The sequence below is a fragment of the Schizophyllum commune genome, assembly GCF_000143185.2.
Source record: "Schizophyllum commune H4-8 unplaced genomic scaffold SCHCOscaffold_2, whole genome shotgun sequence".
Taxonomy (NCBI): domain Eukaryota; kingdom Fungi; phylum Basidiomycota; class Agaricomycetes; order Agaricales; family Schizophyllaceae; genus Schizophyllum; species Schizophyllum commune.
Genome location: NW_026089539.1, coordinates 3,355,556 through 3,376,078, shown reverse-complemented (window position 1 = coordinate 3,376,078; position 20,523 = coordinate 3,355,556). Strand labels below are relative to the sequence as shown.

General features: G+C 57.4%; 9 protein-coding genes across 9 annotated transcripts; 2 read left to right on the top strand and 7 right to left on the bottom strand.

The window, feature by feature from the left end:
• Positions 1 to 183: 183 nt before the first annotated feature.
• Positions 184 to 3,404, top strand: SCHCODRAFT_02613084 (ras GEF). Its single transcript, XM_003037015.3, has 4 exons — positions 184 to 1,082; positions 1,145 to 1,613; positions 1,671 to 2,326; positions 2,385 to 3,404. The coding sequence occupies exons 1-4, from the start codon at positions 591 to 593 to the stop codon at positions 3,102 to 3,104; spliced, it is 2,337 nt and encodes a 778-aa protein (XP_003037061.1). The 5' UTR covers positions 184 to 590; the 3' UTR covers positions 3,105 to 3,404.
• Positions 3,405 to 3,640: 236 nt separating this feature from the next.
• Positions 3,641 to 4,740, bottom strand: SCHCODRAFT_02489952 (uncharacterized protein; the record flags this gene model as incomplete). The annotated part of the gene is made up of 2 exons (XM_003038375.2): positions 3,641 to 4,365; positions 4,425 to 4,740. 2 exons carry the CDS (start codon positions 4,738 to 4,740, stop codon positions 3,641 to 3,643), a joined length of 1,041 nt encoding a protein of 346 aa, XP_003038421.1.
• A 969-nt stretch (positions 4,741 to 5,709) lies between these two features.
• On the bottom strand, positions 5,710 to 7,937 carry SCHCODRAFT_02567560 (uncharacterized protein). Its single transcript, XM_003038376.3, has 12 exons — positions 7,908 to 7,937; positions 7,711 to 7,856; positions 7,604 to 7,657; positions 7,394 to 7,553; positions 7,305 to 7,344; positions 7,079 to 7,258; positions 6,972 to 7,026; positions 6,733 to 6,920; positions 6,672 to 6,678; positions 6,535 to 6,622; positions 6,454 to 6,480; positions 5,710 to 6,402 (listed from the first exon to the last, which is right to left on the bottom strand). Exons 2-12 carry the CDS (start codon positions 7,795 to 7,797, stop codon positions 6,116 to 6,118), a joined length of 1,173 nt encoding a protein of 390 aa, XP_003038422.1. The 5' UTR covers positions 7,798 to 7,856; positions 7,908 to 7,937; the 3' UTR covers positions 5,710 to 6,115.
• A 561-nt stretch (positions 7,938 to 8,498) lies between these two features.
• SCHCODRAFT_02531000 (uncharacterized protein) lies at positions 8,499 to 10,139 on the bottom strand. The gene is made up of 4 exons (XM_003038377.2): positions 9,985 to 10,139; positions 9,874 to 9,937; positions 9,678 to 9,826; positions 8,499 to 9,628 (listed from the first exon to the last, which is right to left on the bottom strand). The coding sequence occupies exons 1-4, from the start codon at positions 10,123 to 10,125 to the stop codon at positions 8,792 to 8,794; spliced, it is 1,191 nt and encodes a 396-aa protein (XP_003038423.2). The 5' UTR covers positions 10,126 to 10,139; the 3' UTR covers positions 8,499 to 8,791.
• Positions 10,140 to 10,173: 34 nt separating this feature from the next.
• On the top strand, positions 10,174 to 11,155 carry SCHCODRAFT_02613073 (uncharacterized protein; the record flags this gene model as incomplete). Its single annotated transcript, XM_003037016.2, has 2 exons — positions 10,174 to 10,493; positions 10,555 to 11,155. The coding sequence occupies exons 1-2, from the start codon at positions 10,304 to 10,306 to the stop codon at positions 11,151 to 11,153; spliced, it is 789 nt and encodes a 262-aa protein (XP_003037062.1). The 5' UTR covers positions 10,174 to 10,303.
• Positions 11,156 to 11,861: 706 nt separating this feature from the next.
• Positions 11,862 to 12,290, bottom strand: SCHCODRAFT_02486887 (uncharacterized protein; the record flags this gene model as incomplete). The annotated part of the gene is made up of 2 exons (XM_003038378.2): positions 11,862 to 12,103; positions 12,158 to 12,290. 2 exons carry the CDS (start codon positions 12,288 to 12,290, stop codon positions 11,862 to 11,864), a joined length of 375 nt encoding a protein of 124 aa, XP_003038424.1.
• Positions 12,291 to 12,998: 708 nt separating this feature from the next.
• On the bottom strand, positions 12,999 to 13,216 carry SCHCODRAFT_02460241 (uncharacterized protein; the record flags this gene model as incomplete). The annotated part of the gene is made up of 2 exons (XM_050342606.1): positions 12,999 to 13,084; positions 13,132 to 13,216. Coding segments are annotated over 2 exons (171 nt in total), but the record flags the coding sequence as incomplete, so codon positions are not given.
• A 431-nt stretch (positions 13,217 to 13,647) lies between these two features.
• On the bottom strand, positions 13,648 to 17,990 carry SCHCODRAFT_02490005 (antiviral helicase; the record flags this gene model as incomplete). The annotated part of the gene is made up of 20 exons (XM_003038379.2): positions 13,648 to 13,676; positions 13,726 to 13,894; positions 13,948 to 14,235; positions 14,288 to 14,467; positions 14,516 to 14,743; positions 14,821 to 14,933; positions 14,980 to 15,115; positions 15,163 to 15,348; positions 15,400 to 15,588; positions 15,638 to 15,811; positions 15,860 to 15,925; positions 15,975 to 16,072; positions 16,127 to 16,527; positions 16,576 to 16,704; positions 16,764 to 16,870; positions 16,927 to 17,164; positions 17,210 to 17,355; positions 17,409 to 17,549; positions 17,600 to 17,680; positions 17,733 to 17,990. The coding sequence occupies 20 exons, from the start codon at positions 17,988 to 17,990 to the stop codon at positions 13,648 to 13,650; spliced, it is 3,357 nt and encodes a 1,118-aa protein (XP_003038425.1).
• An 843-nt stretch (positions 17,991 to 18,833) lies between these two features.
• Positions 18,834 to 19,503, bottom strand: SCHCODRAFT_02663619 (uncharacterized protein; the record flags this gene model as incomplete). Its single annotated transcript, XM_003038380.2, has 3 exons — positions 18,834 to 18,887; positions 18,949 to 19,290; positions 19,345 to 19,503. The coding sequence occupies 3 exons, from the start codon at positions 19,501 to 19,503 to the stop codon at positions 18,834 to 18,836; spliced, it is 555 nt and encodes a 184-aa protein (XP_003038426.1).
• Positions 19,504 to 20,523: the final 1,020 nt, after the last annotated feature.

Below are 20,523 nucleotides of genomic sequence, written 5' to 3'. Positions count from 1 at the left end.
TTCTGCACCCTCGCTAGCAAAACTGCCTTCTCGAGCAGATTTCCGGATGCAATGGACGTAAAGAGCGTGTCTCGTCTGTGAGTGCGTACCTAATATCCTCGACCCGAAAAGGCAAAAAAGACCTGGATATACGCGGAAGATGCCGAAGGAGCCGCATGGGACAATGAGGTGGGCGTGAACTGCCTTGTATGCGCGCGTTCGCCTGATCGTTCACCTTCTAGTTCTGCCCGCGGTCCCGCCGCGCCCGCACCGCAGAGCCGCCGAAGCTTTCTCCATCACCGCGTGCTCAGGACACGCTGGACGACGTCGTAGGCCTCCCGTGCGTGCCTGGCAGCAGCGACGCGCGGCAACGAGCTGTCGCGCAGAACGGGGGTGCGCGACGGTCGTGACGGCGAGGACAGCGGTCTCGGCGCGCGATGGGGGGCGCGGCGGGTCGGAACCGGGATGGGGACGGTCACGGTCCAAACGATCTTTGAAATAGGCATGGGAGCATGCTCGCTTGATGCGAAGATCAATGGGCATCAAGAGCTTGATTTATGCTGGCGCCCGTTCCCCTCGTCGCGCACCCACGCTTCTTGCTTCCCCCCACGATGAGGCGACCCCAGTTCAGCGGTCTGCGCGTCGACGTGCATCCCTTCGCTATCGGAGCCGCGACCACGTCTCCCCCTACGTCCGCTACCTCCTCGTCCTCCAGCGGCGAGCTCTCCCATCCTTCACGCCCTACGTCAACTGCCCCGAGCACGCCCCCCGCACCCGCGATCGACCTCGACGTCCTCTGCCTCTACGACTTTGCCTCCGATGACCCCGATCACCTGTCCTTCCGCAAGAACGAGATCCTCTCCATCGTCAAACAGCTCGACACCGGCTGGTGGGCTGCTGTGCGCGCCGATAGCGATGCGAGCAAGGTCGGCTGGATCCCCGCCTCGTATGTCGCGCCCCTCTCGCGTCAGATGTCCCACCGCCTACGCGCCGTCCGTGCCGAGATTCGTGTGTATGAATACGAAGCCGAGCGCTTGTACGACTCCGCTCCCATCCAGCGGAACGAGGTCTTCTACGAGCCTTCTCCGCCGCCGAGTCGTCCGGTAAGTCTTGATCTCCGCATTCCACCGCTATAAGATAGAGAGCTGATTCTTGTCGTCATAAGGCTTCTTGCATGGGTGCTCGCCAGCGGAACCTCTCCTCGCCCGACATCTGCACCAGCGTGCGTCCCATGGACATGCAATCTCCCTCAACACCCGTCGCGCAGCCTAGCCCTCTCAGCTCCGTGCAAGAACCTGTGGCCGCGTGCACTCCATTGCGCCGCTCCGAGTCCACTCCCACCCAACGAGTTCGTCGCTCAGACGTAGGCAGCCTTTCGCGAATAAACAAGCTCGTGAGCGAGGGCACCCCCGCCTCCGCAACCGTGCGCTCTCGCTCGCACTCCAAGATCAAGCAGATAACCGGCTCCGAAGAGGCCTGCTTGACCTACCGCGCCCAGGCAGACACGCCCGCGTATCTCCGGCCTCGATACGCGGACGAAATCAGGTTGGAGCCTGACGGCTCTGTTCGCTGTGGCACGCTGCGCGCCCTCGTCGAGCGCCTGACGTTCGACACGCAGACGCGGGACCCGATAAGTGCGTGCTTTTTGGTGGCTAGCGGGCGTGGCGTGTCCTGACGTGTCTCTCGCGCAGAGCTTGAGCAAGAGCGGCGGTTCCGCACCGTTTTCTTCACTACATTCCGGACCTTTACGACAGCAGATGATTTATTCCGCATGCTAGCGGCCAGGTATTATATGGAGCCACCCGTCGAGTACGCAACGCACGCGGCGGCCATCCACGATTGGACGCAGAAGCTACTGCTCCCGACCCAAGGGCGCGTCCTCACCGTGCTCACGATCTGGCTGGAGGAGCACCGCTTACTCGAAGAGGAGCCTCACATCGCGGGCCGCCTTACAGACCTGCTGTCAACTATCACCACCCAACCACACGTATGGACGGCCAGGCTCATGCTGCAGAGCCTGGAGCGGCTCACATTCGCCCGGCCGCCGACCCGGGCCACAGCTCCCCCGCAGCGGTGGCGACGGAAGAGCCGGGACCACCGCGGCGACCTGCTCCGCCTCGAGCCGGCAGACGTCGCCGCGCAGCTGGCCGCGCACGAATACGAGCTGTACTCGCGCGTGACGCCGGATGCCTGCTTCACATTCGCGCGAGGCAAGCCCGCGCCGGAGCTCAGCGCGTTCTGCGCGACGCATGACGCCGTCGCGGCCCTTGTGAAGCGGAGCACGCTCGCATGCGATATTGCCGCGCGCCGTGCGAACGCTATTGACTTCTGGATCAAGGTCGCCGAGGTTCGTGCCTTTTTGGACTGCGTTGCTGCCGAGGATGTGGGGCTGACGATTATCTCAGAAGAGCCGTGGGCTGCACAACCTGTCCGCGCTGAGCGCGATTGCGAGCGCGCTCTCGAGCGTCGTGATCGCTCGCTTGTCGGAGACCTGGTCGCGGGTGACCCGACGCGCGCAACTGGACCAACTGTTACGACTCAATGATCCTGCCGGACGCTTCGCGGCATACCGCGCCCTTGCGGCAGACGCTGCTGCGAATAACGTCCCATGCGTCCCCTTCGCGGGAACTCACCTAACGGAACTCGTCCACATCGCCGACGCGTACTCGGACGGCGCCGACTGCGATGCCGACACCGCGCCCGCGCTGCCCAAGAGCCCCTCGCCGGGCAGCCCCAAGCCTGCCACGCCAACTTCCACCATCGCCGCCCCGCCCAGCCCCCGCTCTTCACCCTCCTCTTCCCCACCCGCTACGCAGGGAGCGGCCGTCCACGAGGCCGCGGACGCGACGCGGCGCATCTGCTTTCTGCAGCGCGCGCGTTGGCACGACGTCGTGCGCGTGCTGCTCGTGCATCAGCGGTCGGGGTACGAGGTTGCGGAGGACGAGGCGGTGCGGACGTTACTGCTGCAGCGCCTAAGAGAGGCGGGCGAGATGGGCGCGGACGCGCCGTGGTTCTGGGAGCGGAGCCAGGAGCTACAGCAGGGGAAGGATGGGAGGGAGGAGCCGTTCGCGCGCCTATCGAGCGGGACGAGATCTGCGGAGGTCCGTCCCTGCGTTGGCGCTTAGTCGACGATATGGGCGGCGCCTAGCGGTGGCAGGTGCACGACCTGCGGGATTTGGGTGTGCGCTTGTCTCTCGATATCGATACTACAGCAGACTCCTCGAAACCACATCTCTACACCATTATTTACGACACGGGACGATCTGGACGGCATTTACTGACTTGTTTTATACCTAACGCATATTGACGCTGTACGATGCGCTGTACATACCATGTACTGACGATATGGAGGTAGTATACGTTGTTGTACGCAGCCCTGAGACGAGGAGGAGTAGTAGAATGAAACGAACATTTGTATGCTGACGTCCTTGCCGGAATCATCAAACTGTGCTCAGCTTAGTGAGGGTCTAACACCTAGCTCGAAGGTTGCCACTGTTAGCGCGAGACCCTCACTCTTCTCCAGGTTTGCGCGTGAAAGCATGCAAGGTGACCTAGTTTGTGCAGCTATGATACAATGATGTCGGTGAGTCCATGAGTCGAATGCTACTTGAGACGTCTCGCCTAGCGCAGAGGACGGATGATGTAGTGAGGTAACTAGCGATTATGAGCAGTAATGAGAATATGGCATGCCGGGAATGCATGAGGTAGGGTACACGTCCGACGCGTCCGTGGTTTGGTAAAAATGCATGGCAGATGTCGCGGTAGGGCCATCCGGTGGTAGCGAGGCGGGTAGGTGGGTCCTGCGGGCCAGGTGTGGGGATTCCAGCGTCCCTGACTCCGTACTAGAAGCGGCAAGCTTGTCCAGGGAGATGATGGGTATAGTTCTTCTCGGGCGGGGATGGATGACCTGGCTTGCCCGGCGGTACTTCTCTTCTTCTTCGCTTATTTCTCCACTTGGTGCGTGAAGGTCTGCCGGCGAGTCGAAGCCGCGATACGGGTCGAAGGGCGAGTCCGCTGCGCCCTCCGGGCAGAGCAGAAACGGATCCTCGGTAGCCTGATATTGTGCTAGGCCGGGCCCCGCTGGGTCGGAAGCGCCGAGGCCAGCGGACCATGTAGGGAGCTGATGCGAGAAGGTAGCGTCGGCGGGCGGGATTCCCACGCCGCCACAGGACCCGCTGTCACTATAGCAGTAGGCTGTGGTCCATTCCGGCATCCCGGGCGCTATGCTGCCCGCCGAGGTGCAGGCTGATGAATTTTGCGCAAAGGAGGGTCCCGAGAGCGCGCAGTCGTCCCCGTATGCTGCAGAGGCACTTGAGTAGGCCTGCGCTGCGTAAAGCGATGCGACGTCAGGTGGTACGGAATCTGTGGCGCAGGTCGATAAGCAGTCTGTGGGCCACATAACATCGTCAGCACCACGGAGAACGTTCTGGGTGAGATACGCGTACCTGATTGTATGTACACGCCAACACAGTCGGGGCAACCGCAGGCAGGCGCTGTCGACGTCTCGCCACACATGTTCGACGGCCATGCGTCGTATTGGATGTTTGGAGGGTAGCAAGCGCCGTCAGGAGTCATGACCATAGGGGACGGGGCCAATGAGTCGGGCGAGTGCAGCTCGCCCTGATAAGACGAACTGCTAGAGAAATTTGCGGCGTCTGGAAGGAGCTCGAGCGCGCCCTCGCTGCCGCAATCGTAGGGATATATCCATGCCTGGCCATATGCGTCGTAGGAGACGTAAGCCTGTTGTGAGCCCGAAGTCATCACGGATGACAAGTAATGGCGGTGTCTAGGGGTAGGAAGGAGGCGAAGGACGGACAACGAGATGGCCAGCCAGGCTGTTTATATAGGTCGCCTTGTCCCGCAGTTGCCGTGATTCAGGGATCCAGTGAATCAATGTGGGCCGTCGGACAGGCCTTTGATGAGTGTCATGAGGTGGGGAAATAATGAATAGCAACGCCGGAGATGGATTCTTTCGCCCAGAAGAGAAGGCCAGTTGACACGCAGGGTAGCATTCTTTGTTTGATGGCTCTTGATATGGAGCCCGCCATGAGCCGCCATGCTGTTCAAAAAGGGTAAGGTTGAGGGTGAACAGACCAGGCTCGTGCCGTGGATGGCCAGAAACGGCGTAGCTCGTTTGTCCTTCCGGGCCTTCTATCGGTTGTCTGGAATTGAAAATTCCCCAGCCGGGGTGGCGAATCTTCGTTCCATACCGTCATCATGCTGCGCCGGCCGCTTGAGCGGTGCTCTGTTCGTGATTGCTCATCGCGCTTCTGACCTCCAAGCGCATGCTATCCCGGCGAAGCACCCGCCGAGGAGCGAGCTGTGGACTCTAGAAAGGCGCCGAGAAAGCAACGGGTACCGGTAAGCGTCTTTGAACGGTCCAAACAGGTCAGAGCATCCGCGCGAGAGGCACGTTCGGGCGGTTGACGTGTTGATCACAAGTGCCGTGCCTTCCTCATCACCGAAGTAAGACCAACTGTGGGAATCGGGCGATCATGTCGCCCGCGCCACATTCGCCTCCACGCCAGACATGCACCTACGGCCCGCGAGCCAAGTTACGTTCAAGAGCCCTTCTGCGGGCTTGACTTTCTCCCCGAAGCGCCGCAGCTCGCGCACGTCTCAGTGCAGTCAATCGGTGAACGAAGCCCTCCCCGAGGGAGCTATGCAGTGAATCTACCTCATCAACGAGGGTGGGTACGGGAGTAGCGCCCCAAGAAGCGCCTTTGTTGTTGCCTGCCTTCATCTCCAACATGAGGCGTGTGCGTGCATCTCCTATTCAGTCGGAATGATAGCGCTCACCCGGTCCACGCACCTGCCAGGGGACAAAGGCCATCGAGGGAGGGTCCAATTGCGTCGTGTATCGATGGGAACACGTGGTTGGACCAACGCTTCTGAGCGCCAGGCAGTGAGTCAAGGCCCGGTCAAGGCTGTCCAAACCATTGCCTTGACCGTCTCTTCTTCCTCTGGGCGCCCGCCAGAGACGACCCCCCGGGTAGAGATTACCATAAAACCCGCAGACAATAAATTATGCACGTACGGCAGAGCAAATACGACAGCAAACAAGGAGCGAACAATGGACGAGGGCGGAGATGGGCAGAGCGGGCGGCATAGCACGATGGCCCATGGGGAACCAGTGCTATCGATGGCCGCAGCCGCTCTCATACCCTGAATCTGTAGTCTCTGTGGTTCCCGTCCTGGAGCCTGAGGATCCTGAGCTATTGAGATGAAGATTGAGGCGCGCTACCCGCTCTTCGCGATACTTCGCTGCAGTATCGCTCCGTGCGAGCGTGAAAGGAGTGACGCCACCGGTCTTCGCGAGGTTCTCCAGGTCTATTGATATCGGCCGCTGGTTGCGGAACTCGACTGACCCCGCCTGCGCGAAGAGCCTATCCGTGTATACCAGCAGGACAACGTTCAAGCAGCCTGCCAGTCATGAGCGCACGGTCGAACAATAGAACCCGCGGCCAAGCGTACCAGTCAAGTTGAATAAGCAGTCGGCGACTGAACGTTGTTAGCCTTCGCCATCGCGTTCACTTGCACTCAAGCTATGCTCACAGATTTCCACCCAGAAGGGAGTATGATGGCCAGCGAACTTCATCAAGCGCCCTATTGATATGGGAAGTAAGATGGCCGAGTACAGCACCTACAGCAGTGTCAGCGCTACTTCCCCACCCGGGCGAGGCGCTGCTTACAGGATACCTGAGAAAACAACTCAACAATCGTAGCGCTAAACAGATATCGATAAGCGCTCACCACACCATGTTCTTCGCGATGGCGAACATCGCCGAACTTAAGAAGTCCCTGCCAATTGCAAGTTGCCAGCCCTGGCCCGATGGCACGGTGCGTACGCGGAACTTTCCCTGCGAGTAGATGATGTTGCCGCGCACGCGCAGGAGAACAGCGATGTAGAGGAGAAACCCGAGCCCCGCGGAACAGAATTCCTGAGATGAACATCGTCCCGATGCCCGATGATGAGTACGGGAAGCGCTCACAAGAAAATACTCGAGGAATATCTGCTCCAGGCGATATCGCGTCGTTATCCAGCACCTTCGTTGTGTGAAGTAAGATGGTGAATGGCTAGAGAGGAACATCCACGTACCACGCCCCAGAAATCCCAAAGTAAGGGCCCCGCTCGGCAGTCTCAATCACCGAAGGACCTACGAGCACGAAGATGACGACCACCGCCCACCCAATAAATAACGTCAGAAGAAGACCCAGTCGTGTCGAACCCACTCGTAGGAAAAGAAGATTAAATAGATGCATTGCAATCATGAAAGACCTGGCGAACGTTTAGGATACACGCAATGGTTCACCCATGTACCCACCATAGCGCGGTGGCAATATTGCCTGCCTGCTTGACGCCCCCTGCATTCCAAGTTAGATGACGCATGCTACAGAGGGGATGAAGACGCACCTTGCAAGGAGCAGTAATTCCCATATATAAGCCCCCCTCGTCCTACCCATCTGAAGTTCATCATCGTGCCCAATGACTGAATCGTGTTCGCGAAGAGCAAAGAGGAGAGGTAGGCGAAGATGTGGGTATTTCGGTAATTCTCATAGCGTAGCTTCCGTGCCTGTCAACGGACATGAAGACTATGCTGAGATGAGCAGATCGAGAGCGTACCGCGACGGCGTAGAGGATGCTCAGAATCGACGTGAGGGCGCAGACTGCGATGCACTGGTAAAGCATTCTTAGCTTCTGTGGAGAGAAGATGAATAGCAAGGACGCACCACCACACCATCCCGTTCTTGATGGGTATAGTAGGTCTCATTGTCGCTGTCTCGCAAAAGGAGAATTGCAGAGGGAAGGGCGGGCATCAATCGCAGGCTGCCTGCAGTTATGCAAGCAACCAGGCGGTTCTATAGATTAGAGGAATCTATTAGAAGTGTTTCAGCGTCGTCCCGAACCCAACACAAGAGAGACGCACCAAAGAGCGACGAGGTAGGAAGTCAGACGATCAGCAAGTTCATTGCATGAAGTAGGAAGGTAAGATACAGCAGGCTCGTCAGTAGATCGTCTTATAGGCCGCACGAGTACAGGGCGATCGCGCCTGTCACCAGGCGACGCGACACCGCCACTTTGAGAGACCCGGAGGGCCGCCAGCCGATGAGGAGGCTGGCACTGCTGCGCTGCGTCAGTGAGTTCCACATCCCAGGGACGAGCGTGCGGGCGCATAGCGCGTCAGTTGCGGGACCTTGATAGGTAGACGGTATCGTGGACGGTGGTGGGACTGCTGTCAACGGAGATGCGGTCAATAACGAGGCGTTTTGAGTGGGTTCCCGGGTCCGAGTATCGGTAACCTCAAGCAGCGAGCACAAATCCATCGAGCATCGAGAGAGCAGTGAAGAGCATAATTCGACCATCTAGGGGACTTTTCCCAACCTTGCACAAGAATGCCGAATATAAGATGCGACAGGGCAAAGCAGCTGCGTGTTATCATCAAGTCGCACGCTCGCGCATTGTATACCATCAGCTCGCCCACATGCCCTAGAGTATAGGCAATACGACCAGAACATGAAGGGTCTTCGAAGGTGTCCTAGCAGTGGTGACGACGGTTCAGAAAGAGATGCAATGTGACGTGACGGTTCGAGAGCGTGCGCCTTCCTCGTGACCCGGCGTGATCTAATTCCCACGGTTCAAGTGTCCAGGGGCGAGAGTGCGAAGCTCTGCCTTATCACGACGCCAGGGCTACGCAAAACAGGCGAACACCCTTGTGTTACGTGACAGTAGGCATACATGTAGCGAACAAGCTGGTCTGGCAAATGAGGTGCAGAACATGATATTGAAGTAAAGCTACATACCCACACTAGCCTACGATGAGTCGATGATATACCCCTCCTCCTCATCGTCACGACCCTGCGGTGAGTCGCTGTCTATGCGTACGGTGCCCATCCCTTCCCTTGATACCATGAGGTTTCCGCCGCCTCCTCCAGTATTCAACATGACGCCACCTGGTCCTCCACCATACCCGCGTTGGGCCGCCGCACCAAAAATTCCCGGCCTCCTTGCGCCTGGCATGGGCTGTGGTGCTCCACGACCGCCACCTTGAGATTGCAAGTCCATGGCGCGTTGCAGCGGTGCGCCTCCAGTGTTGTAGCCCTGCTGCGGCTGCTCCCAGTACGACGAGGGTGGACGTTGTAATTGGCCGCCGCCCTGCATCGGTCCACCCCCGTAGGCCCACGGACTTTGGGGTGGTGGAGCCCCGTACATGCGCGGGTCGCGGCGCGTCCGGGTGCTGGACGACCGCGGATAGCCGATCTCCAGCTGGAGGCGCGACATGTCGAGCGCAACCCCGGCGTCAGACATCGTTTTCGAGTCGATACCGAGAGCCTGTCGTAGCATGTCGTTCTCTGCGTTCAGGCGCGCGATCTCCACCTCGCGCTCAACCGCCCAGTCCGAAGAGGGCAGTGGCAGCGATTCGAGCTTCTGCACCAGCGAAAGCAGGTCTTCTTCATGCGGGGGTCGTGCGTCTGGGTCCTCGCCCGCAAGTGTTTGAATGAGGTTGCGTAGGTGGTATGACAGACGATGGAAGGAGCGCGCCATGTTGGTGTGTGCGGTGAGGTCGGTCGACTGCGATTGTTGTTCGCGGCTCGCCAGGAGGGTCTCGTAGTGGCGCGTTAGGGTGTGTTCGTGCTGCTGTGCCGCAATCTGGTACGTGTCAGCGACTAGCACTGGCGCGCGGGGGAGGGGAACTCACAGCGTGATTGCGGAACTTGTTCATGATTGTCTCTACGGTCGTCTCGTACTCTTTGAGCAGAGATGCAAGTTGCTTGTTCTCGTGTAGGAGCGTCTGGTTCTCGATGATGATCTGGGCGCTTGTCCGCTCGAGTTCAGACTCGAAGGTTTCTATACAAGATCAGCCCAAGCGCCTTGATTTTGAGAAGACGACTGACCCTTTGAGATGTCCGTGTTGAAGCGGCGCAAGCGCAGGTTGTGGCCAGCTTCCGCTGCTTCTGCCTGATGACTCTGAGCGCTCGGGAGAGGGAAATTGAAGTGGCGCACACCTTCAGCGCATCGACCTGGCTTTGGAGCGTGGCCGTGACATTTTGGTTTATGGCCAGCTGCTCGCTGAGCTGTGCGACGAGCTGCCAGACGCGCGCGAGCTCGTGGTCGTATCGGGCGTCCATGGAGGGTCTCCGCGACATGCAGAACGCAAACAAGAACCAACTAAGTTCGGAATCCAGAATCAGCTCGCAACGCCCATCATCCGCTTTTTCCGCAACCGCCATCATCAGATCCTCGTCGTCGCTCTGCATACATATTTTACTTTTCCGTCCGCAACACTCCTAGGCCTCACATCCCTCGCCGCCCCTCCTTATAACCATGTCGACCTCGCTCGCAGGGCTTTCCGCCTCCGTCACCCGCATCCTCTCCCTCACCGGCTTCCCCAAGGAGCTCAAGACGAAGGACATCCAGTCCGCTTTCTCTGAGTGGGACAACCAGGCGGGTGGCTTCAAGATCAAGTGGAAGGATGATACATCCCTCCTCATCGTCTTTAACGACGCCGCGGTCGGTATGTAAAACTCGCCACTTGCACTCGCAAGCACGCGCTCACCTGTCACCACGTCCATCAGCCAAGCGCGCGTATTTGCACACGCTCGCCTACCCGCCCGCAATCCTCTCCCCTCCCAACGGCCCGCCCGCGACGATCCGTCCGTACGACGGCCCCGACGCCCAGACTGTCATCCAGGCCGTCAACTCTCGCCACAACTCGAACCCCTCTCGCGCCCACAACGCGCGGAGCGCATCCATCTCTGTCTTTCCCAACGCGCGCGCCGGCCTCAACCTGAATGGAAACGGCAATGGCAACGGCAAGGGGAAGGCTCCCCCAGGCGGCGACCGTGACCGCGAGCCGTCTCCGACGCTCCCTAGCCTCCCCACCCACCCGACCCTCAACGCGCTTATCAGCGAGGCTGTTGCGAACCAGTCGCAGCAGAACGGCATCCACGCTGACCCGGCCATTCTCGCCACCAGCCTCAGCAGCTCGGAAAATGTGTCCGCCGGGCGCGGACCCAGCATCGGCGACCCTGGCAAGAGGATGCTCGGTGCAGCTCTGGGCATGCGCCACCCCAGCCTTGGTCCGCGCGTCGTAGGCGGTGGGCAAAACGGCAATGGCCCCGAGCCCATGGAGCAGATGCAGCGGGCGATGGGTGGTCTGGTCGTTGCGGAGTAATGGTCCGTATCTAGCGGCCTCTCGAGCGCATAATGTACTTACGCATCCGCATCCCAGTGCTTGTAGCAGCTGCTTCTTTCGTTTTCACTGTATGTATTCCCGCGGGACGGATAGCACCTGTCCCGGACAGGCTGCACTGATCTGCTCGCGTTGCTGTTCCCCGTGCCCATCGATAATGAGCTCCGGTATTGTACACCTCTCATACAAGTCAATCATTACAAGGATTTCCCTTTCTGTCCGTGACGCATACGCAGTGTATGATCCTCTTTCTTCTTTATGCTCTGCTTTCGTATCATGGCATCGATATTCAACGTGTATGCACGTAAGTTGTATATACGGTATGCCTTTGAATTCATGTTATGTGTCTCGAAGTCGAGAAAGCGCACAATGTACGTCCAGATCGGGCTGTATTATGCTCTCTGGACCAGCGTACAAACAGACAACCTAACGTATTATTATAGTGCGAACCTATTTGCTATGCGTGGGGAATCGCGTGGGATGAGGTATGTTTCCGCGTTCAAATTATTACACGACAGCTAGAATTGGAATCAGACCAGGGTCGTAGAGGACGACAGCGGGCTTACATATACACAGGGCATTATATTCGGCCGTAGCGACGACGACTGGTGGATGATCAGGCCAGAACAAGTAACGGAGGAGTAACGGAGGAGCAGCGCCACTTACAGAGAGAGGATAAAAGGGTGTCCATTATGCCCAATGCAACGCCGCATTGGAGCTGAAAAAGTCTGAAGCGGTTTCCATATGGGACAGAGGGTACTGAAAGATGCGTTCGCGCGTGAAAGACTGTTGAGGGCTGGAATGGTGGCGGGTGAGGACGGGAGACGGCGTCAGAAGGGGAGGAACGCCTGAGATAGAGTGCGAGGAGAGGAACGGTGGTGGCGAAGGAGGATACGCGAGAGTAGGAACGAAAACGGGAGGCGCAGAGATTCCTGGGAACGTTATATCAGTATCAGTGCGTCGACTGGCAAATTGACCAGACGTACGATTTCCACGAGCGTTGGTGGATAGAACAGGAGAAAGCGGAGCTTGAGATGCAGGCAGAACTTTCGTAGACAAAGCGGACGACTGAGAGGATAGGCGAAGTTTCTCGTTGTACAAGCGAGTTCGTTCGTCCATGTAGGACTTGTAGCTGCCGAGGCTCTCTTGCATACCCCTAGCAGGACCGACGGCGTTGCTGATCATATTGTATATGTTGTAGCGCTCTTCTTTGGAAAGGCTGGAACGACCATGAGACTCGGCCGTAGAGTCGAAAGATCCGGTAGTGAGAGATCCAGTTGAAGTAACCAAGGACGGCTGGTGTTCGGTAGTAGGCACGTCAGCCTCGGGGTCGAAGAGTGTCGAGATAGTCGAAAGATCGAAGTCCTCGGCAGCCGTGTCATCGACAGAAGCGGAGCTATCTTCCACGTAGCGACCATATTTGTCGAAGGGAAGGGCGATGTCAACGATAGCAGGCTTCGCAGAGCTGGACGAGTAGTCCGGAACAAGGACAGGTTCGGACCGCGTCGCAGCAAGGCGCTGCATGAGTGATGCAGGAGAGGCAGCCTCCATGCGGCCAGAGGCGTCAGAGAGGCGAGAGGGTACGGCGGTACGAGTCGGAAGTGGGCACGATGCCAAAGGAGCGGATGTGTTGTCTTTGCTGGACGTAGAAGACGGCGTAGAGTTCTTTGCAGAGGGGAAGGGCGTTGAGGCGTAGTGCCGCAGGGAGGGTCTAGGACCGACTTTGCGTCGCTTGTTCGGATCCGTGGACGGCGTCTGTGAGCGCCATGAGTCTCTGACGGAGCAATTGACGAGATGTATCACCGTTGTAGAAGCAGGGGGAGGGGTACCAGTAGCTGGTGCCGTCTTGGCAGCCGCCGCCTTCCTGCTCCTGACCAGGTTCTGATGCTTGTCCTCTTTTGAGACCCGTAATCCTTAAGCAAGATGAGTGCCTGGATAGCCTTCGCTCGATACCACATACCCCGAGAATGGAAGTAATCATAGATGTTCCGTCTGTCGACGCTGTACCTCTCTTGCATGGATTTACGGACTTCGAAGACGGGCATCTTCGCGCCCGGGAATATGTGCGCGTCCATCTCCTTTACTAAATCGAGAGGGAGCCGCTCGGCGAGCCGGTCAGGGTCGACGCGTCTCGTTTTGCAGCGTCCTTCCTCGTCGAAGCTGGGCTCGCAAGCGTCGGTGGGCTGACGCTGCCGCTTCTTCGTGCAAGAGTCGCCATTGATGGAAAGCGATGAGGATTCTGCAAAAGGAAGGGCATTCTCTTTGTCGAACGACATGAGGGGCGCGACGGAATGCGCAAGGAGAAAACCAAGAAGATGAAGGCAAGAAACAAGGGACCTAACGTGACAGATCCCAAAGTGACGGCGCATATAGTCACGTATGTCACGGTGTGACCAACCGTGACATGGCGTTGGCCGAGCGCAGGGAACGCCAGGCATGTACGCGCATTGGGGTACATCTAGTATACATTGAAGGGCTAGAAATACAGACTTGCAGCAAATACAACTGTTTCGCCTCGTCAGCACCCGTGAACGGGCTTGGTAACTGGACTCACTGTCGCGCTTGATCTTCATCTGGGATTCTTCCATTTTCTTGAACAACTCGGCGTCTCCTATGACTCTCGCTGCATCCCTCACTTCACGGCAGGTCTCATCGAGACGAGTGATAACCCTGACGATGGTTCCTTCGGCCACGTCTGTCAAGGCTGTGATCTGCTCGAACGGCTAAGAGAAAAATGTTAAGCGTGCGTCCGAGCGGGTCGGGAGAGGGCGCTCACCATGCCTTTGGCCCACTCGTACACCACCTCAACGAGCCCGAACTTGAGGTTGGAGCGGAAATCCTCTGCAGCGACCTTGTGGTAGTCTTGCACGGCTCCGACGCGGTCGCTGATGGCCATGATTGCCTCCATACCCTCTTTGAGCTTGGGTGGTATAGCAGGCTCTGCGTCCGTCTTCTCTTGGAACACAAAGCATGAGAGGAGGGCCACGACCTCTTCAGGATCATAGTTCGCAAGAGTGTTCTCGAGGATCAACTCCGTGAGCACAAGCTCGTTGGCTGAATTGATCTAGTAGCATCGTCAACGGCCTGGTGTACCAGATGATCGACCTTTCACTCACTTCGCAGGCCACGCGGCCCTTCAGCGATACTGTGCAGTTCTCGTCGATGAACTTCAAGTCCTTGAGAACCTCGATTCGTTGCTCGTAATCTGGAATTAGTTCCAGGTTCTGGTCGGAGATAGCAAGCTTGAGGTTGGCAATGTTGGCGCGCAGGACTTTCTCGGCGTGTATGGTCGTGTACTGAAGAGATTGTCAGCGAAGTGGCGATACAGTCACGACGTGACAGACATGGCGTCCGAAGTCAGGACAGTGTAAGCAAACACTGTCGCGCGAGCGCTCTACTAATCTTGTTCTCTCGCGCAGGATCTCTTGGAATTCCAGAGCGCGCATGCGCGACCAATCGATCTCTGGTATCTCTGGTGCGCTTGACCATTCTTCTACGAGCGCGCCTAGCTGGCCAATACCGTCCCGCATGCGCGAGATGAGATGACGGTCCACGATGGCATCGACCTCGACCTGCATGCGTTGTCAGTCGTACACTTTCCTGTACAATCAAGATAATCAGAACTTGCCTTGACTGTCCGCGCGGTGACAAGGGATATGCTAGTCAAGGGGACAGCGGAAAGCTCGTACACTGGATCGTCGTAAGCTAAAGAATTGGCCGCGGGAGGCCACGTTGGGGGGATTGCGTCCGGATTTATGTCTGCTGAGGATTCAGCGCCTGCGTCCGCGTATTGGTGGCCTTCACCCACCGAAGTCACCACTCTTCGTGGCCTGATCGACTAGTGCGAGGACGTAGTAAGTCTTGACCTTCGACAAGACACCATCATCGGAGGCCTGCACGGGAGCCTGCCGAAGGAGCGCAGCGATAGTGTTCTTCTTGAAATGCTGTTTTCCCATTAGTCTTAATTCGCTGCGATGGTGAATGTACCCACTCCGTCGTTTAGTACGACCACGCGCCCCGCTGACAGAAGACGCGCTCCCTGGGGATGGGATACCGCCATAGAGAGCAGCTTCTGGTTCATGTTGACGACATCGTTCATATCGTCGTAGTACGACTCTATGCTTGGGACGCAAATGTCACAGGCCAGCTTCTCGAGTCCGGCCAGCGTCTTCTCGCCCTTATTGATAAAGTGAGTTTGCAACGCAATGGACGTACCCATCCAGCTTACCTCTATTACCCTCTTCTGCTGCTCAGGAAGCAGTCGCTGTGAGGCATTCTCCGAGAAGCTTCGCTTGATCATTTCTTCCACTCGCAATGCCTCCACGCGCAGAAGGTTCAGGATCATGTTGTACGTCAACCTGAACTGGGAGATGAGCTTCCCGGGAGTACCCAACATCATCGTATGCAGCGCGGTTTGCTATCTCAATCATCAGTGACGAACAACGATGCGACTAAGATCGACGAACCTCGGGAAGGCTGTCGTTCGCTACGATGATTACGGTACCAGTAGGGTCAAGCCCACGACGGCCAGCACGCCCCGCCATCTGAGTGTACTCTCCTGGTAGGATATCACGGAAAGACCGTCCGTCGTGCTTGCGTATACCAGAAAACACTACGGATTTCGCGGGCATGTTCACTCCCTGAAGATTCATTCAGTGCTAATGACGACGTTGGGCAATCGAAGTTACCATGGCAAAGGTTTCAGTGGCAAAGAGCATCTTGACCAGACCACGGGCAAAAAGGATCTCCACGAGCTGCGCATCCTCGTGAGCACAGGGCATGTCTCTGGCACCCCACACTCACTTCCTTCACGATTGGCAGCAGACCTCCATGATGAACACCGATGCCCCGACTCAGCAGGTCTCGCATGCGGCTAATTTGTGGCAACTTCCTGTCCGGAGCTGACAGGACGGGTTAGCTAGCAACATGCTTTGACACAACAACGATGCACGCACCCTTCAAGCGAGAAAGCGCCTTCTCGATAGCTACGTGTACCTCACTCTTCTCCACGGACGTGCAAAGGTCCTGATTGGTAAGTGTCGACGCGTTTTCCTCACAGCGTTTCTTCGAGAGAGTAAAGACCACGACCGGCAAGAGATTGCGCTTGCGAAGGTTACCGAGAAGGTGGACGTAGAGGTTCTTATCCATATGGACGACGCGTCCTCCTGTAGAGCCTCCTCGGCCGCCTCTGGCAGGTGGTGCGGCACCGCGCCCGCCGCGAGCTGGCGGGCCACCACGCCCCCCTCGTTGACCCTGCGCGCCCCCTCTGGCGCCGACGCGCTGTACAGGAGGAAGTCCGGCAGCTTCGCGCTCCTTGTCCTGCTTGCGCCGCAAAGCCTCTCCAGCTTCCTTGTACCTGATCTGGACGTAAGAAAGCTATGCATGGGGATATAGACTCGCTTACCCAAGTGCGAGGAAGTTACGCTTCGCGTCCACAATTTTGAACAAGTCGCGTCCGGCGTAGAGATAATGCTCTAGGGGTACCGGTCGCTGGGCGGTTGAGATCACGTAGATGTCCTTCTTCTTCGTACGACTGTCAACATAACACGGCTCTTGTTAGCTCGTCGTAAGGTCGATGATCGCGTACATTACCCAACCCAGTCGGCGAATTCCTTGGTATTTGGCACCGTGGCGGACAGCAAGATGATGCTAACATGGTCAGGAAGCATGATGATGACCTCCTCCCAAACCACTCCGCGCTACATCGTACTCTATGAGCGATCTTTGTCCCTCCACGCAATCAAGAGGGACATACCTCAGCGTCGTTCACATAGTGCACCTCATCGAAGATCACGAACTCGACGTCTCGAATGAGGTCGGCGCCCTTGTACAGCATACTACGCAGAATCTCGGTTGTCATGATGAGGCAGTTCGCCTCCGGGTTGATTTGTACGTCGCCCGTCAGAATACCAACATTTTGAGAGGAGAACGTCTGCTTGAAGTCGCGATACTTTTGGTTCGACAACGCTTTTATGGGAGAGGTGTAGATGGCGCTGGGAATCATCAGCATGGAGTGAAGCGTAAGCCTTCAGATGTACCGTGTCATATGCTTTTCTGCGAGAGCAATCGCGTACTCGGCTACGACCGTCTTCCCTGCCGATGTATGCGCCGCCACGAATACTGAATCGCCCATCTCGAGATGATAGACGGCCTGCTTTTGGAACGTGTCCAGCTCGAACGGGTACTAACGTAGACAGTTAGATGAAGAGCCGAGCATGCAATCCGCGTTAGTCATACTTTGTGTGCCATCTCCGGAACCAGCTCATGAAAGTTGTTCAAAGGCTTGTTGACATCGATGACATGGGCCCAGTCGCGCTTTTGAATTTTGGTGCGCGGACGTTTGCGCTGTGAGGCCTTGATGGGGTTTAAGTTGGCACGCTGTAAGCTGGCGTCAGCATATAGGAGTCACGGTATTCCAGCGTTCTTACTGTCGTCGGTAGGAGCTCGTCGATTTCTGTACTACCGGCCACAGGAGCCTCCGCCTCAACATGGCCATTGGATGCCTCTGCCTGCAGATCCTCGGATCAGCACGTCTCTCAAGGAAGTAGGATCAGCACCTACCTCCCCACCATTTTCGGCGTCCTCAGAAGCGTATATACCCTCAAGCTCCTGTAGGACGTCGTCCTCCTCCGGATCTCCCGGGAGACGCAACCCGCGGCTGAGGCCAGGCGCGACGGTCCTCAGTTGCTTCTTTTCTTCCTCGCTAATGTCGCCTGTCCCTCTACTGATGACTGCATCCTCCAGTCCACCTGGCCAGAATGGTACATGCCCGGACTTTCCTCGAACAAAATTTGCGCTCGATGCTGGCGCACGCGTCATCGAGCTCGAGTTGAGAGCGGTCGCCGCTCGAGGGTTGGGCACCTACTAGTATTTGGAGATCAACTACGCATATATGTTATGACGCATACCTCGGTGTAGCCGGATACTCGCCCACTGAGGCCTGCACGGACGAAAGACAAAGAAGTAGGCGCCGGTGACGGCTGAAGATTCAACAAGGCAGGGATCTCCGGCTTCGTATCCCATGATCTGCTCCTCATGAGTACGCTAAACATGGTTATCGAGAAGTACAGACACTTGGTAAGTCGGAAGCCAGTGAGAAGGGAGCGTAGGGCGGGATAAAAGCAGCTTCTCTTCAATTTGCCGATGAACGTCCTCCTTGGAAGGGAGCCCTGCAAGGCCTAACTGTCCGAGGTAGGCATCGATGTTTTCCGGATCAGCTGATACCGCCTGCTCAATAAGCGCAGCATGCTCCTGTGGTTCCATAACGCCTGAGGATGGCGTGAAAGCGAGAAGTTGAACACTTTTCTTTGGCCCAGTTTGGCGCGGTCGGCGCTTGCAGCGCGCTCGTGACTTTCTTCTCACGCCACATCTGTCACGGTTCGTCGTCACAGCATTGGGTTAGGTGTTCGTCTGCACCGCAAATGAGAATTCCGTAACGATAACGCGTTAACGTACTCAATTGGCATGACATGGCCGCGTAGGCCCACAACAGTCGGCTACGTTACTACGCGATACCGTACATTGAGGGTGCACCCACAAGGGTAATCGACCGGATAGAATGAATGTGCGCGCAAGGCCTAAGGGCAGCATGATGTACAATAAGATAGGTTTGTCCGTAAGCAGACGTGAGTTAGATGACGGTAAATACGCAGTTCATTCCATTCAGGTAAGGCTCGACCGCTTCTTTTTGATGTGTCGAATCTTGCGCAGCAGCTCCTACGAGGACGGGTCAGTATGAATGAGGCTATCAATACTCGTAATAACGAAGACCACGTACCTCTGCTTCCTCTGCCTCGATGGCACCACGCTCCCGCTCGAACTCGAGCCCGTGCTCGATGCTGCTCAGTACTTCCTCGATGACCTCGCGGTGGTTGACGCCAAAGAACTGCGTCAACTTGGCCGCCTTGCGGCGGCGCCATTGGAAGTCGGTTACGTCTGGCCGCTCGAACTCGGAGACCGTAGGCGACAGCTCCACGCTCACAGGCAGCGAACGCCTCCGGTCCGACTTGCGAGAGCCGGCGGACGAGGTCGACGTCCGCTTGCCCGCCCCGGGCGGCGGCGTTTGCATATGGTCGTCCAAAAGGTACTGATGGAGCTCCGCAAGCGACGCCCTATCATCCTAAGGACAATGAACATCAGACGCGCATATAGCACGCAAGGGGATGAAACGCACCCTGTCCAATATGTCGTTGAGGGAGTTGATCGAGGCTTCATAGTTCGTGTACACGACCGAGTTGCGGGACGATTTGGGGATGAGATGCATACTCGATTCCGGCGTGCTGGGGCGGTAGACCTGGTCATCGGATCCTGGGTTACCAGAACGGTGTTTCATGTACGGCGAGCGATTAGGGTTGCGATGGCCTAGTGGCGGGGGAACAGTGTCAAACGGCGTCTTGGGTGTCTGGGCTTCGTGAATGACGCTGCCCGCAAGCTGCGTGCGGGGAGGGAAGGACGGGGAAGGCGAATGGCGCGTATGGTAGAGAGTCTGAGGTGGCGCGACGCCAAACACCTATGATCATCTAGGTCAGCGACTAGCTAGATGACACTGCGAGCTAACACACCTGCTGCATCTTGTGGGCTCGCCGCACGTTGATGGCCTTCTCCTCGTTATCCAGGTTCTCCCTAACGCGCTCGAATTGCTCATTCGATGATGATGGCGACATCGAGCTAGACGTGCTCTTGCGAGGCGCCTGCCAGGGCATAGATATCGAAGACTCGTTCGGGCTGTCGTCCGTAGGCGTAACGTGCGCCGAGGGATGGTCAGAACCAAGGACCAGACTCGGGGGAACACGCGACCCCAAGAAGCGATGGAGTTTCGCAAGGCGGTCACGTTTCCTCCTACGGTCTTCTTCCTCTAGGTCTTCGGCATACACCGTCTCCGCTATCGAGCGGATAGACGCGGGACGGTTGCGGGCTGTGTTCAAAGAAGCACCGGAAGCTGCAGCGTGGGACGGGCTATCAGCCTCGTCGTCTGATAGATCCATGAAGGATAGTCGGGACGTGGGTGTCTTCCCTCCGTCATGCAGCTCCCGGAGGAACTGAAAGTCGTCTGGGCTGAGTGGGGTCGAGTGCCGCCTGCCGTTGACAGTGAGATACTGGGTGCCCTCTGCGGCGGGCCAGTTGGGGGTTGTGGGCGTTTTCATGTCGTCCAATTCTTTGGTCGTAAGGGACATGGCGCCTCGCTGATGGCGAGGGGATAGTGGGGTATTGTTGAGGGTATCATGGGCCTTTTGCGCGACGGCAGGCTGGCCGAGTATCTTCTCCAGTTTCCGGTTCCTCCTGATCCTTTCCGCCCGTTCTTCCGGGGAGAGTAGGTTGGTGGTAGGGGGTAGCGTGTCCGTGTTTTCCTCGG